A 15000-nucleotide genomic window follows, 5' to 3' on the forward strand; every position below is an offset into this window, starting at 1 on the left:
TAAAACCTTTTGAGGAAGAGAATCAGTCTTTTTTTTATTATACGAGAGAGTGTGTGTGTGTGAGTGACAGAGTGAGAGAGAGAGATAGAGAGAGAGAGAAAGAGAGAGAGAGAGAGAGAGAGAGAGAGAGAGAGAGAGAGAGAGAGAAAGAGAGAGAGAGAGAGAGAGAGAGAGATAGAAAGAAAGATTGAAAGAAAAGGAGAGAGAGAGGGGGGGGGGAGAAAGATAGAAAGATTGAAAGAAAGAGAGAGAGAGAAATATGGAATGATTGAAAGAAAGAGAGAGGGGGGGGGAGAAAGATTGAAAGATTGAAAGAAAAAAAGAAAGAGGGAGAGAAAGATAGAAAGATTGAAAGATAGAAAGATAGAAAGATTGAAAGAGAGAGAGAGAAATATTGAAAAAAAGAGAGAGAAAGAAAGAAAGAAAGAAAGAGAGTAAGAGAAATATTACCATATCAATTAGCAACAAACACAGACCTCATATCTCAAGTCTGGAGCCAAAGGCGTCATCACGTTCACGCGACTGATGGTTCCTCAAGTGACGTCAACATGGCTGAGACTGATGGTCGTCTGCAGGGCTTTTGTTGACATATTGTGGCCTTGATCCTTCGTCTTTATGAGTAATGGTGTCGGCGGCATGTGCATGTTGCAGATTTATTTGCTTTTCAACTTTTGTTGTTGTTGTTTTTCGTTTGTGTGTTGAGGTATCGTTTGTACCGACTATAGGATTGAATGACGTACTCATCACAGGGTGGAAATCGGTTTAGATCTGTTGTTTAGGCTTATATATATATGTATGTATATATATATATATATATATATATATATATATATATATATATATATATATATATATGTAGAGAGAGAGAGAAAGAGAGAGAGAGAGAAAGAGAGAGTGAGAGTGAGAGTGAGAGTGAGATTACATGGGATACTAATTTAGATATCAAATTATTAATATGTCTCTTGTGGTTCAGGTTCAGTGCGAAGAGAGGAATTCTTGTTTTGTCTTTTCATTATGGGCATATAATGCGGGGATACTGATCTTTAAGAAAATTGACTTTTTTAGATCATTCTCTCTCTCTCTCTCTCTCTCTCTCTCTCTCTCTCTCTCTCTCTCTATATATATATATATATATATATATATATATATATATATATATATATATATATATATATATGCATAAATATATATATATATATATATATATATATATATATATATGTATATACACACACATATGGAGAGACAGATATCTATCAGTGGGACGCTTTAATATTACTAACCTTTATTTTGTATGTTCCAGGTATGTGGCAGCCTGAGGAAATTTACCGGCTCAGAAAGGTAAGGTCATGCATTCAAAAGGTCAATTGAGTATCAGGAGGAGAGAAAATTATTTTTCTTTTTTACATAGATATATATATATATTTTTTTTTTTTTTGGGGGGGGGCGTAAGTATTTACAAAAATAAGTATCGGAACGTGTTTATGTGTACAATTTACATCAATTTTCTTGAAAGTGATTCGTTTCATGTTTTGTATGAACTTTTCCTACCTTACTGCAGTTAGTAAAAAGAAAAAAGATAGAGGAATCAATTCAATAACATATGAAAAAAACATACATTTATTTGACAGCTTTCCTTTTGCTTGTCGACACACATCCCCAAAAAATATAATCTGTAAAGTTATCAGACACCTACTTTTTTTCACCAACACTTTTAACACTCGTCCTTTCAACTAAGTACCACCTTAAGCATCTCTTCCTTCGCCATTTCCTCCTCGAACAGAGTAGATCTCCAAGTTCTCGAGGTTGACCTGGTCCTCGAAGGAGAGCGGAGGGACTCTCAGGGCAAACTGCGAGACGATCGCCTCCTTTAAGAAGGGATACTGGTTGGCGTAAAGGACGTCATCAGGAGACGGGCGGTATAGGTCCTTCTGGTCCCGGGTGAAGCTGTCGAGAGAGGGGGTTGGGGTGAGGGGGGTGGGGGGGTGAGAGGAAAGAGGGAGGTTGCGTTATAGGTTGAAAAATAAAAAACGGAAGGAAAGTATATTTGATTCGAAAAGAGGACTGACCGATTTTGAAGAGGTATCCATGAACTATCATACACCCTGAGTAACAGACATCAGAATATATAAGAATAATAAGTAAGACAGAAAAAAATAATGTCCATAAAGAGCTAAATAAAGAGCTAAGCGAACCAAGAGAAGACCATACGAAGAAGCCTTCACGAAACACAACTAACCAAAAGGGGGAGCTGGGGCACCCGACGAGGTAGAGCTGGTTCCCGTGGAAAGGTGCAGTGTACATCAACATCAAGTTCTCGTGAAGGTCACGGTCGTTGAAGCCTAGGCACTGAAAGAGGTCAAGGATATATTAAGGTCAAATTGTGTCGTGTATTTTTATTTTATTATTATTATTTTTTTTTAATTTTAGTGTGCATCTGTATGTGAGTGTTTGCAATTTTTCTTCATGTTCGAACAAATTTTCTTCTATATTTCAATTAGTATCAATGTACAGATTCTTTTGAAGGGGAAAATTTCAGAGCACTTTTTTTTCCCTCCACCCCTTTCACCAGAAGCAGCAACATTTGATGAACACCGTATCTATTATATTCAACCTCTCTATCAAAGCACAGCTCTATTCACTAAAGCAAGATGTTAAATCCTCGAAAGTTAGTATGCAAAAACATCGAAAAGTCTTATAGAATATAATGATGATAATAATAATAATAACGATGATAATAACGATAATAAATACTATGACATAGATATAGACAAACAAACTCCTCAAGCTAAGCATCCATGTTTTTAATCCATCACCAATTTTGCGAAAGACAGACGACGTTTTTCAGCCAAAGAGTGAAAAAAAAATGGTAAGAGAGAGAGAAAAAAATTTGGTAAGAGAGAGAGAAAAAAAATGGTAAGAGAGAAAGAAAAAATGGCAAGAGAGAGGGAGAAAAAAAAATGGTAAGAGAGAGGGAGAAAAAAATTGGTAAGAGAGAGATAAAAAAATTGGTAAGAGAGAGAGAAAAAAAATTGGTAAGAGAGAGAGAAAAAAAATTGGTAAGAGAGAGAAAAAAAATGGCAAGAGAGAGACAAAAAAATTGGTAAGAGAGAGAGAGAAAAAAAGATGGTAAGAGAGAGAAAAAAAATGGTAAGAGAGAGAGAAAAAAAATTGGTAAGAGAGAGAAAAAAAAATGGTAAGAGAGAAAAAAAAATGATAAGAGAGAGAGAGAGAGAGAGAAAGAGAGCGAGAAATAAACGACTCGACGACTCTCAGCCAATTTTAAATAGACTTAGAAGACCAACCACATTCATCTTGACTTTGTGACTTATGTGCAACGTCATTTCAAGAAACTGAAAAAGGAGTAAAATTATATTGCACTGCAAGCCTACTTTCGTGTTGTGTACTTTTTCTGAAATATATCATGTGTAATTTTCCTTTAAGATATACGAGAGAAATATTATCTTTATTTTTCATCTGTGTGTGTGCGCGTGTGTGTGTATGTGTGTGTGTGTTTGTGTGTGTGTGCGTGTGTGTGTGTGTGTGTGTGTGAGAGAGAGAGAGAGAGAGAGAGAGAGAGAGAGAGAGTGTGTGTGTGTGTGTGTGTGTGTGTGTCTGTCTGTGTGTGTGTGTCTGTCTGTCTGTGTGTGTGTGTGTGTGTATGCGTGTGCGTGTGTGTGTGTGTGTGTGCGTGTGCGTGTGCGTGTGCGTGTGCGTGTGCGTGTGCGTGTGCGTGTGCGTGTGCGTGTGCGTGTGCGTGTGCGTATGTATGCGTGTGTGTGTGTGTCTACTCTTCTAAGTTCTTACTAACCCGTGCAGCAACGTAGTAAGCATTCGAGTCTTCTCCCTCGTCAGGCTGGTCCAAATACACAACGTATGTCCGGTTTACCTGGGAAGAGACACGGGCGTAAGGTGAAAGAGTGGAAGAAAGAACAAAGAAGATTAATGAAAAACACAGAAAGGAAAAATAACAGAAAATGGATTTAAAAAATTACAAAAAATGGATGAAAAATAGATAAAATTATTGAACAAATAACAAAGAAAATGGATGAAAAACAACAAAGAAAATTGATCAAAAGTAACAAAGAAAACGGGCCTAGGACGAAACAAAACACCCATCATTAATGTAAAATTATAGGCATTTTTTTCAATAAAAGACAATATCACTTTTTCTAGTCAATTTCCATTTTTTTCAGAAATTTTGACCTTAATTCTAACAAACCACAAGAATCACCAGGGTAGACGTCCTTATTAAGATGTCACGGCAGTCAGTTATATTTATAAATAACCTAAAATATTCTTCGTCATGTTAAATTGAATTCACGATATGAACTTGGCGTTTACTCATGACATGGAATATTACTCGAGTTCATTCCTTGATCATCTGACAAGTGTACATGAACTGACATAAATAGGCGTCCATGATTCAGCATTTATATACCATTTATATGTATGAAATGCCTTTAATTCACGTTGCCACTGATCTAGTATTTATTCGTGATCTGCTTACGATTACGATACTCGGATATTGACTCATCATGTTGCCAGATGCAAGGTGCGTCGACACACCGTGTTTACAGGTCCGTGTAAACAAGGACATGTTACTACTGACCTGATGCATCGGAATGGGAACGACTTTGCACGGATGTTCTTGGAATCTCACGACCTTCGCTGACTTGATGGCCTCAGTGTGTGTCTTCATGTATTGGCTTTCCTCAACTCTGGTGGTTTAAAGACGAATATTTATTACTTTGATGTTTGTAGCCACAGTGGTCAAATATGTTGCCAAATATTATTGATAGAATGTGATAATAGAAAAAAAAACGTTAGTAACAATATATTTTGAGATAGTGAATGAACCTGATTTAGAAAATAATAATAATAATACAGATTAAGGTGTATTACTCTTTAATATCATTCGAATAATGAGGAACCCAATCGTATTTATAGAGATGTTGTAAATGTAGCTGTATTATCCTGAGAGAGAGAGAGAGAGAGAGAGAGAGAGAGAGAGAGAGAGAGAGAGATTGAAAGATTAAACGAAAGAAAGAAAGAAAGGGAGAAAGAGAAAGAAAGAAAGAAAGAGAGTAAGAGAAATATTACCATATCAATTAGCAACAAACACAGACCTCATATCTCAAGTCTGGAGCCAAAGGCGTCATCACGTTCACGCGACTGATGGTTCCTCAAGTGACGTCAACATGGCTGAGACTGATGGTCGTCTGCAGGGCTTTTGTTGACATATTGTGGCCTTGATCCTTCGTCTTTATGAGTAATGGTGTCGGCGGCATGTGCATGTTGCAGATTTATTTGCTTTTCAACTTTTGTTGTTGTTGTTTTTCGTTTGTGTGTTGAGGTATCGTTTGTACCGACTATAGGATTGAATGACGTACTCATCACAGGGTGGAAATCGGTTTAGATCTGTTGTTTAGGCTTATATATATACATACATATATATATATATATATATATATATATATATATATATATATATATGTATATGTATATATATATATAAAGATATATATATATATATATATATATATATATATAGAGAGAGAGAGAGAGAGAGAGAGGGGGGGGGGGAAGGGAGAGAGAGAGTGAGAGTGAGAGTGAGATTACATGGGATACTAATCTAGATATCAAATTATTACTATGTCACTTGTGGTTCAGGTTTAGTGCGAAGAGAGGACTTCTTGTTTTGTCTTTTCATTATGGGGATATAATGCGGGGATACTGATCTTTAAGAAAATTGACTTTTTTAGATCATTCTCTCTCTCTCTCTCCCTCTCGCTCTCTCTCTCTCCCTCTCTCTCTCTCTCTCTCCCTCTCCCTCCCCCCCTCTCTCTCTCTCTCCCTCTCCCTCTCTCTCCCTCCCTCTCGCTCTCCCTCTCGCTCTCGCTCTCCCTCTTCCTCCCCCTCCCCCTCCCCCTCTCCCTCTCCCTCTCCCTCTCCCTCTCCCTCTCCCTCTCCCTCTCCCTCTCCCTCTCCCTCTCCCTCTCCCTCTCCCTCCCTCTCTCTCTCTCTCTCTTTCTCTATCTATCTCTCTCTCTCTCTCTCTTTATATATATATATATATATATATATATATATATATATATATATATATATATATATATACACATATGGAGAGACAGATATCTAGCAGTGGGACGCTTTAATATTACTAACCTTTATTTTGTATGTTCCAGGTATGTGGCAGCCTGAGGAAATTTACCGGCTCAGAAAGGTAAGGTCATGCATCCAAAAGGTCAATTGAGTATCAGGAGGAGAGAAAATGTTTTTTTTCTTTTTTACATATATATTTTTTATTTTATTTTTTTTTTTTTGGGGGGGCGTAAGTATTTACAAAAATACGTATCGGAACGTGTTTATGTGTACAATTTACATCTATTTTCATGAAAGTGATTCGTTTCATGTTTCGTATGAAATTTTCCTACCTTACCGCAGTTAGTAAAAAGAAAAAAGATAGAGGAATCAATTCAATAACATATGAAAAAAACATACATTTATTTGACAAACTTCCTTTGGCTTGTCGACACTTTTTCCCAAAAATATAATCTGTAAAGTTATCAGACATCTACTTTTTTCACCAACACTTTTAACACTCGTCCTTTCAACTAAGTACCACCTTAAGCATCTCTTCCTTCGCCATTTCCTCCTCGAACAGAGTAGATTTCCAAGTTCTCGAGGTTCACCTGGTCCTCGAAGGAGAGCGGAGGGACTCTCAGGGCAAACTGCGAGACGATCGCCTCCTTTAAGAAGGGATACTGGTTGGCGTAAATGACGTCATCAGGAGACGGGCGATATAGGTCCTTCTGGTCCCGGGTGAAGCTGTCGAGAGAGGGGGTTGGGTGGGGGTTGGGGTGGGGGTTGAGAGGAAAGAGGGAGGTTGTGTTATAGGTTGAAAAAAAAAACGGAAGGAAAGTATATTTGATTTGAACAGAGGACTGGCCGATTTTGAAGAGGTATCCATGAACTATCATACACCCTGAGTAACAGACATAGGCATATATAAGAATAATAAGTAAGACAGAAAAAAAAACAATGCACATAAAAAGCTAAATAAAGAGCTAAGCGAACCAAGAGAAGACCATACGAAGAATCCTTCACGAAACACAACTAACCAAAAGGGGGAGCTGGGGCACCCGACGAGGTAGAGCTGGTTCCCGTGGAAAGGTGCAGTGTACATCAACATCAAGTTCTCGTGAAGGTCACGGTCGTTGAAGCCTAGGCACTGAAAGAGGTCAACGATATATTAAGGTCAAATTGTGTCGTGTATTTGTAATTGTTAATTTTTTTAGTGTGCATCTGTATGTGAGTGTTTGCAATTTTTCTTCATGTTCGAACAAATTTTCTTCTATATTTTAGTTTAAATTAGTATCAATGTATTTCTTTCTAAGTGGAAAATTTCAGAGCACTTTTTTTTTCTTTTTTTTTTTATCCCTCCACCCCTTTCACCAGAAGCAACAACATTTGATTAACACCGTATCTATTATATTCAACCTCTCTATTAAAACACAGCTAAATTCACTAAAGTAAGATGTTAAATCCTCGAAAGTTACTATGCAAAGACATCGAAAAGTCATATAATATGTAATAATGATAATAATAATAACGATGATGATAACAATAATAAATACTATGACATAGATATAGACAAACAAACTCCTCAAGCTAAGCGTCCATGTTTTTAATCCATCACCAATTTTGCGAAAGACAGACGACGTTTTTCAGCCAAAGAGAGAAAAACAATGGTAAGAGAGAGAAAAAAGAATTGGTAAGAGAGAGAGAGAAAAAAGATGGTAAGAGAGAGAGAGGAGAGAGAGAGAGAGAGAGAGAGAGAGAGAGAGAGAGAGAGAGAGAGAGAGAGAGAGAGAGAGAGAGAGAGAGAGAGAGAGAGAGAGAGAGAAATAAACGACTCGACGACTCTCAGCCACTTTTAAATAGACTTAGAAGACCAACCACATTCATCTTGACTTTGTGACTTATGTGCAACGTTATTTCAAGAAACTGAAAAAGGAGTAAAATTATATTGCACTGCAAGCGTACTTTCGTGTTGTGTACTTTTTCTGAAATATATCATGTGTAATTTTCCTTTAATATATACGAGAGAAATATTATCTTTATTTTTCGTCTGCATGTGTGTGAGAGAGAGAGAGAGAGAGAGACAGACAGAGAGAGAGAGAGAGAGAGAGAGAGAGAGAGAGACATAGAGAGAGAGAGAGAGAGTGTGTGTGTGTGTGTGTGTGTGCGCGTGTGTGTGCGTGTGTGTGCGTGTGTGTGCGCGTGTGTGTGTGTGTGTGTGTGTGTGTGTGTGTGTGTGTATGCGATTCTAAGTTCTTACTAACCCTTGCAGCAACGTAGTAAGCATTCGAGTCTTCTCCCTCGTCAGGCTGGTCCAAATACACAACGTATGTCCGGTTTACCTGGGAAGAGACACGGGCGTAAGGTGAAAGAGTGGAAGGAAAAAACAAAGAAAATTAATGAAAAACATAGAAATGAAAAATAAAAGAGAATGGATGGAAAACAAAGAAAATGGATAAAAAATAGATAAAATTATTGAACAAATAACAAGGAAAATGGATGAAAAACAACAAAGAAAATTTATCAAAAGTAACAAAGAAAACGGGCCAAGGCGTGAAGTCAATAGGACGAAACAAAACACTTTTCATTAATGTAAAATCATAGGCATTTTTGCAATAAAAAACAATGTCACTTTTCTAATCAATTTCGATTTTTTCTGATATTTTGACATTAATTCCAACAAACCACAAGAATTACCAGGATAGACGTCCTTATTAAGATGTCACGGCAGTCAGTTAGATCTATTAATAACCTAAAATATTCCTCGTCATGTTAAATTGGATTCACGATATGAACTTGGCGTTTACTCATGACATGGAATATGACATGAGTTCATTCCTTGATCATCTGGCAAGTGTGCATGAACTGACATTAATAGGCATCCGTGATTCAGCATTTATGTACCATTTATATGTATGAAATGCCTTTAATTCACGTTGCCAATGATCTAGTATTTATTCGTGATCTGCTTACGATTACGATACTCGGATATTGACTCATCATGTTGCCAGATGCAACGTGTTTACAGGTCCGCGTAAACAAGGACCTGTTACTACTGACCTGATGCATCGGAATGGGGACGACTTTGCACGGATGTTCTTGGAATCGCACGACCTTCGCTGACTTGATGGCCTCAGTGTGTGTCTTCATGTATTGGCTTTCCTCAACTCTGGTGGTTTAAAGACGAATATTTATTACTTTGATGTTTTTAGCCACAGTGGCCGAATATGCTGCCAAGTATTATTGATAGAATGTGATAATAGAAAAAAAAACGTTAGTAAAAATATATTTTGAGATAGTGAATGAACCAGATTAAAAAAATAGAATAACGCAGATTGAGGCGTATTACTCTGAAATATCATTCGAAGAATGAGGAACCCAATCGTATTTATAGAGATGATGTAAATCTAGTTGTATTTTCCTGTCCGTTTATCTCAAGAAAAAAAGGCAATTCTATTTGCTTAGACTCGTGATATGGGGAAAATAGTTTTTTCTTAAACATAGCTAGTAATTATGACATGCTCATTTCAATATGAAGATCTTGATGTGGGATGCACCACTAACCATCTACTTTTTATCATATGTTCCCGATAATGAAGTTCGAAAACACACAGCATCGACCGAATGAAAATCAAAAAGTACCTATAGCGATTCTATTAACCAGTATACGAAAAGCTGTCAACAGTGCCAAAGTAGCTCCTCTTAATAAAAGGTCAACAAATCTCACCCCTTCACATCAAGAGTAACGTTGGCGACGGAATTCAGGGGCCTCTTGTTGTAGTAGAGGGCTTGCTCCAATCCCGTGACGTGGACGCCCCCGCCGCCCACGTGCTTCGTGCGGGGGATTTCCGGAATAAGGAGGTTCCTCGACCCCATCATGACGATCCGGAGGTACAGGTCCCAATCCACAGACTGGGGGAGGGGGGGGGAGGGCAGGTTAAAGGAGGTTGTGCGCTGTCGGGGTTTCGTTGGTTGCTTGCTGGTTTGTTGTGTGTGTGATTTCGTTTTTTTTTTCTCTCTTCTCTGTACTCTTCTTGTTCATTCAGTCTCTTACTCACATGTACGTACGTACGCGTGCACACACACACACACACACACACACACACACACACACACACACACACACACACACACACACACACACACACACACACACACACACACACACACACACACACACACACACAATCGGTATGTAAAACCATGTGATATGAAAGCAATTCCTTAACCAGTGCTAAACCAAAATACAAACATAATGAATTTAAGAAAAAAAACAACAGTTACAAACTTTAGATTAAGATAACATAACACCCCCCCTCCCCCAAAAAAAAAACGAAGAAAATCGTTACGAAACACCCGTAATAAATGCGACCCGATATCAAAATATCTCTTATTAATAAAAAACAATAAATAATAAAATAAATTACCATGTCAACAAACCTGGTTAACAGTGGGCCACAAGTCGACCATCTCCCGAGCAATGGTTCGCCTGACCATCCACCCATACGCAGGCACGCCATGCACCCTATAGAGCCTAGCTGGGTCATGCGCGCTGTGACTGAAGGCATTGTAGTTGTAGGCATTGACGCATACTAAGTTGGGGTCAGACTCTAATAACGGGGCTGTTTGTTGGAAGAACCTGTGGGGGGGAGATGCCAGAGATGGTGATGATGGTGGTAGTAGTGGTGATGGTGAGCATGGGGATGGTGGTGGTGGTGGTAGTGGTGGAGATGGTGGTAGTGGTGGTGGTGATGGTAATGGTTGTGGTGGTGATGATGGTGGTAGTGGTGGTGGTGATGGTGATGATGATGACACGGATGGTGTGATAATAAGGATTATGATGACAGTGAGATTTCGAAGATTTTAATAACAATTATCTTTATTTGTGGTATGGACAGCAAGACGGAAAATGATTACGAAGGCAAATCGAGCTGAAAGAAATGATAGCGGTAGATCTGATAATAAATCTAACTTTTAATAACTGTAATGAAATGTAATTGTAATGCAATAACTAAAATGCAATTTAATTTCCAAGATAATAACTAATAAGGATAACAAACTATCCTTCATCCCAGCAACATCACAATCCAACGCAGACAAAAAAAAATAAAATAAAAAATAAATAAAGTGTCTGTGACTAGCACTCACGGAATGAAATCAGGAGCTAGGTCAAGGTCATCCTCGAGAATGATGGCCTTATCAGCCTTGGAGTACTCCTCAAACACTCGCTCGAGGGTAAACTTCACGTGGGCGTTGACTCTGCTCATTGACGCTAAAAAAGGAAAAAGAATATTGGGTTTTTCTCTCGATACTCATGGGCGGTATGGGTCGTGGGCGGATAGTTAGGTGGGTGGAGAGGGGGACTTAGAAGAGGAGGGGGGGAGGGGGAGATGTATAAAAAAGGTAAAGAGAGAGAGAGCAGGGAAAGAGAGAGAGAGAGAGAGAGAGAGAGAGAGAGAGAGAGAGAGAGAGAGAGAGAGAGAGAGAGAGAGAGAGAGAGAGAGAGAGAGAGGGAGGGAGGGAGACAGGGAGACAGGGAGACAGAGAAAGTGGAAAGAGCGGAGAGTAAGAAAGTAGAGAAAGAGAATTGAGAAAGTGAAGAGAGAGGAGAGTGAGAGTGAAGAGAGAGGAGAGTGAGAAAGTGGAGAGAGTGAAGAGAGAAGAGGGTTAGAAAGTGGAAAGAAAAGAGAGTGAGTATGGAAAGAGAGAGTGGAGAGAGAGAAAAAAACAGGTACAATAGAAAACGGGGGACAAGACGAAAAAAAATAAAACAGAAAAGATAAAGGAAAAAAAATCTGAATACTTACAAAGTGGCACTGGGTTGTCGTGTTCAACCACAGACACGTTGAGGAGGCGACCCAGGGCCTTAGCCTCAGGGTTGAGCCCATCCACGAACAGAGTGATGGGCGTGTGTCTGCCCCCAGGGGACGCCCACACTTGGCCCACCTGCTTCAGGACGTGGGGAAGCCTTCGAGACGTAACTATGGCAACGGGAATCTCCTCGACCATGGGGTAATCTGGCTGGAACCAGACAGGAGGGGTATGAACACACAGTCCCTTCCGTATGTACCAATAACATATTCATATCGCACCATCCCTCTTGCCTCCATAGAAGTAAATTAAGTATTCAAACAATCTTAGTTAATAATAAACTATAACTCAATAAATATTCATAGTTAACTACTTACGCCCTTGTTAGGATCGGGTGTCCAGGGAGGTCCTTCACACCGGCAGAAGTCACCGTATCCTTCGTAAGTTTCACAGAACTTGGCCCGCTGTTCCAAGTGTTCGTCTTCATACCACTTGCACCTTCGAACTGTGGATAGTCTGCGTCAGTTGATAGTCTGGTGTTTGTGATACTAAAGGTGAATGTAGATAAATGTAGATAATGTAGACACCATTGTTTGGGATTTCTTTTTTTTTCTGTTTCTTGTGAAGTGATGTAATCTTAGATAATGGGTTGGTTTGTTTCCTTCATATGTTAATTGATCACTTCCGTTATTTCTATAGAGTATATGCCTACATATAAGGTATCCAGAACTACACCCAAAGGCCTTCAAATAGCAACAACATATCCGAACACAACACAAAGAGCACACAAGACTAAACTACATACAGGGTCTTCGAGGCACAGTTATCGCCACAGACAACGGGGCCACGTCGGGGAGATCCTTCGGCGTTATTTCCGAGGTGCTGAGGGCGTCGGAGACCACCTTCCCGCCCTTATGGAAGACGAAGGACCAAGCGTCCATCGTGGAGAGACCGTCGATGAAGTCTGAGCCGAGACTCACAAGGTGGTGGAGCGTTTCGTCCGCCACGTCTGAGAGGAACTGGGGCTGAGGCGGGTGATGGAAAGAGTGTGGTTGATAACACGGGGGTTTTAGGTTTTACTGTGTGGTGTGGAGGGTATTTTGAGAAGAGAAAAAGGGAAATTTATGGTTTGTTTATTTATAAATGTATAGGTTAAATGGATGTTATAGATCGAAAAATAGTTTGGTATTGGCTTACGCAAATAAAGATATTGGGTCTATGAACTCTTTCTTTCTCTAACACACACACACACAAACACAAACACAAACACAAACACACACACACACACACATATGTCCTTCCTATGTCAGGAATACAGAATAATGAAACTTCAACTCCAACTTCAATCTCTCCATCAAATCACAATTCTTCAACACCTTTGAACAAAACACATTCTTATCCTCACCGACCCCATGATGACCAACAGCCGGCCATCTTGGATCTGGTTCAGCTCTGCCAGAAACTGTGTCTCACTGGTTGGCTGCCAGGTCATGTAAAGGTCAGCTCGCATGACCTTTCCGGTGAACTCGTGCAGCGTTAGCAAATGGATACCCGCATGAAGCCTTGCTGTTTTAGTCCCCCAAGGCCGGGTTTTATTGAGCATACTATACACCTGTGAGGATATTTGAAAAGTGATGTTAGAAATTAATGATATGGTAGTGACAGTAATATGAGATACTATTATTTGAATCTCCTTCAGCTACTACTGCTCGTATTCTTACTATTAATATCACTATTACTACTACGGATTTGCGATTTCTACTACTACTGTTGCTACTATTGTTACCACTATTACTACTATTACTACTATTGATTTTGCTACTTCTACCACAGCTCCTGATACTACTATTACTACTATTACTACTATCGACTTTGCTACTTCTACCACAGCTCCTCTGCTACTGCTACTACTATCACTGCTGTTGCCACTATAATCACTATTAATACAGTAATATAGATACTGATGTTATCGATAATCATAATTCCTATATTAATTTCCATTTATTTTATCATCATTGCTCTGGCATTACCGTTATCGACACTGTATCTATTTCCGATAAAATGCAACTCATTCAAATATCTATCCGTAACAGACTCACCTGTTCCCCATCCACAGACAACGTAACACCTGTCACATTAACAGTCATCTCAAGAAACATGTCCTCTTCATCCATCTTTCCTTTCTCCCTCCTCCCTCCCGACCTGCTTCCCTCCTTCTCAATTACGTCCTGCACCCTCCTCGCAGCGGTCGCAAGTTGCAAGGAGTCGCCCGGAGGAATCGGCACATCCTGAGACGGAGGTCCTTTCGCCGAGGGCAAGAAGGGATGCTGTTGCGAGGGGGGGCTTGTCTCCGCTTCTTCTCGTCGTAAAGATGCGGTGGGGTGGGGGTGGGGGTGGGGGGGAACGTGGGTTGTATTTAGGCTGGGAGTTTCCTTGTTACTTTGTTTATTTGTTATTTTAGTTTGATTTGTGGTGTTTGGAAGTAGATGGTTAGTTTTTCTTGTTGTTATTGTTATTGCTGTTGTTCTTGTTGTTATCATTATTGTTATATTTAATATCATTATTATTATTATCATTTTTGTTATATTTAATATCATCATTATCATTATCATCATTATTATTCTTATCATTATTGTTATATTTAATATCATTATTCTTATCATTATTATTATTGTTGTTATTATTATTATTTATTGTTATAATCCTTATGATTATTCTTATCATTATTATTTCTATTATTAGTATCATAATAATCTTTATCATCGTCATCACCACCATCATAGGCATCATTATCACCACCATCATCATCATCAACATCATCATTATTGTTATCATTATTATCATCATTATCGTTATAAATAACATAATCATTACCATTATCGTTATTGTTTAATAATATCATTGTCACTATCATCATCATTGTTATTATCGTTGGTGTTATATTTATCATATTCATTACTATTATTGTTATATAACATGATCAATATTGTTATCATCATTATTACAATTATTGATATTATTATTACTAATACTACTACATTACTAACACTGATTCTATTACAACTATTCTTACAATCAATATCATTATAATATTACTATTCC

The 15000-nt window shown here is 38.7% G+C and overlaps 1 protein-coding gene across 1 annotated transcript in view; it reads right to left on the reverse strand.

Moving 5' to 3' along the window:
- Positions 1-6303: 6303 nt before the first annotated feature.
- The window catches only part of LOC122264022 (protein O-linked-mannose beta-1,2-N-acetylglucosaminyltransferase 1), a 9251-nt gene continuing 554 nt past the window's right edge, over positions 6304-15000 (reverse strand). The window contains exons 2-13 of the mRNA XM_043032648.2: positions 13998-14254; positions 13304-13510; positions 12704-12923; positions 12276-12403; positions 11895-12108; positions 11236-11359; positions 10528-10726; positions 9815-9999; positions 9148-9256; positions 8352-8429; positions 7128-7237; positions 6304-6834 (exon numbers count right to left, since the gene is read on the reverse strand). Of these exons, the coding sequence (XP_042888582.2) occupies positions 6633-6834; positions 7128-7237; positions 8352-8429; positions 9148-9256; positions 9815-9999; positions 10528-10726; positions 11236-11359; positions 11895-12108; positions 12276-12403; positions 12704-12923; positions 13304-13510; positions 13998-14254 (2033 nt within the window). The 3' untranslated portion in view covers positions 6304-6632. The remainder of the gene's footprint in view (positions 6835-7127; positions 7238-8351; positions 8430-9147; positions 9257-9814; positions 10000-10527; positions 10727-11235; positions 11360-11894; positions 12109-12275; positions 12404-12703; positions 12924-13303; positions 13511-13997; positions 14255-15000) is intronic.

The sequence above is a fragment of the Penaeus japonicus genome, unplaced genomic scaffold (genome assembly GCF_977035675.1).
Source record: "Penaeus japonicus unplaced genomic scaffold, GWHDUDI00000001_assembly GWHDUDI00000003, whole genome shotgun sequence".
Classification (NCBI taxonomy): domain Eukaryota; kingdom Metazoa; phylum Arthropoda; class Malacostraca; order Decapoda; family Penaeidae; genus Penaeus; species Penaeus japonicus.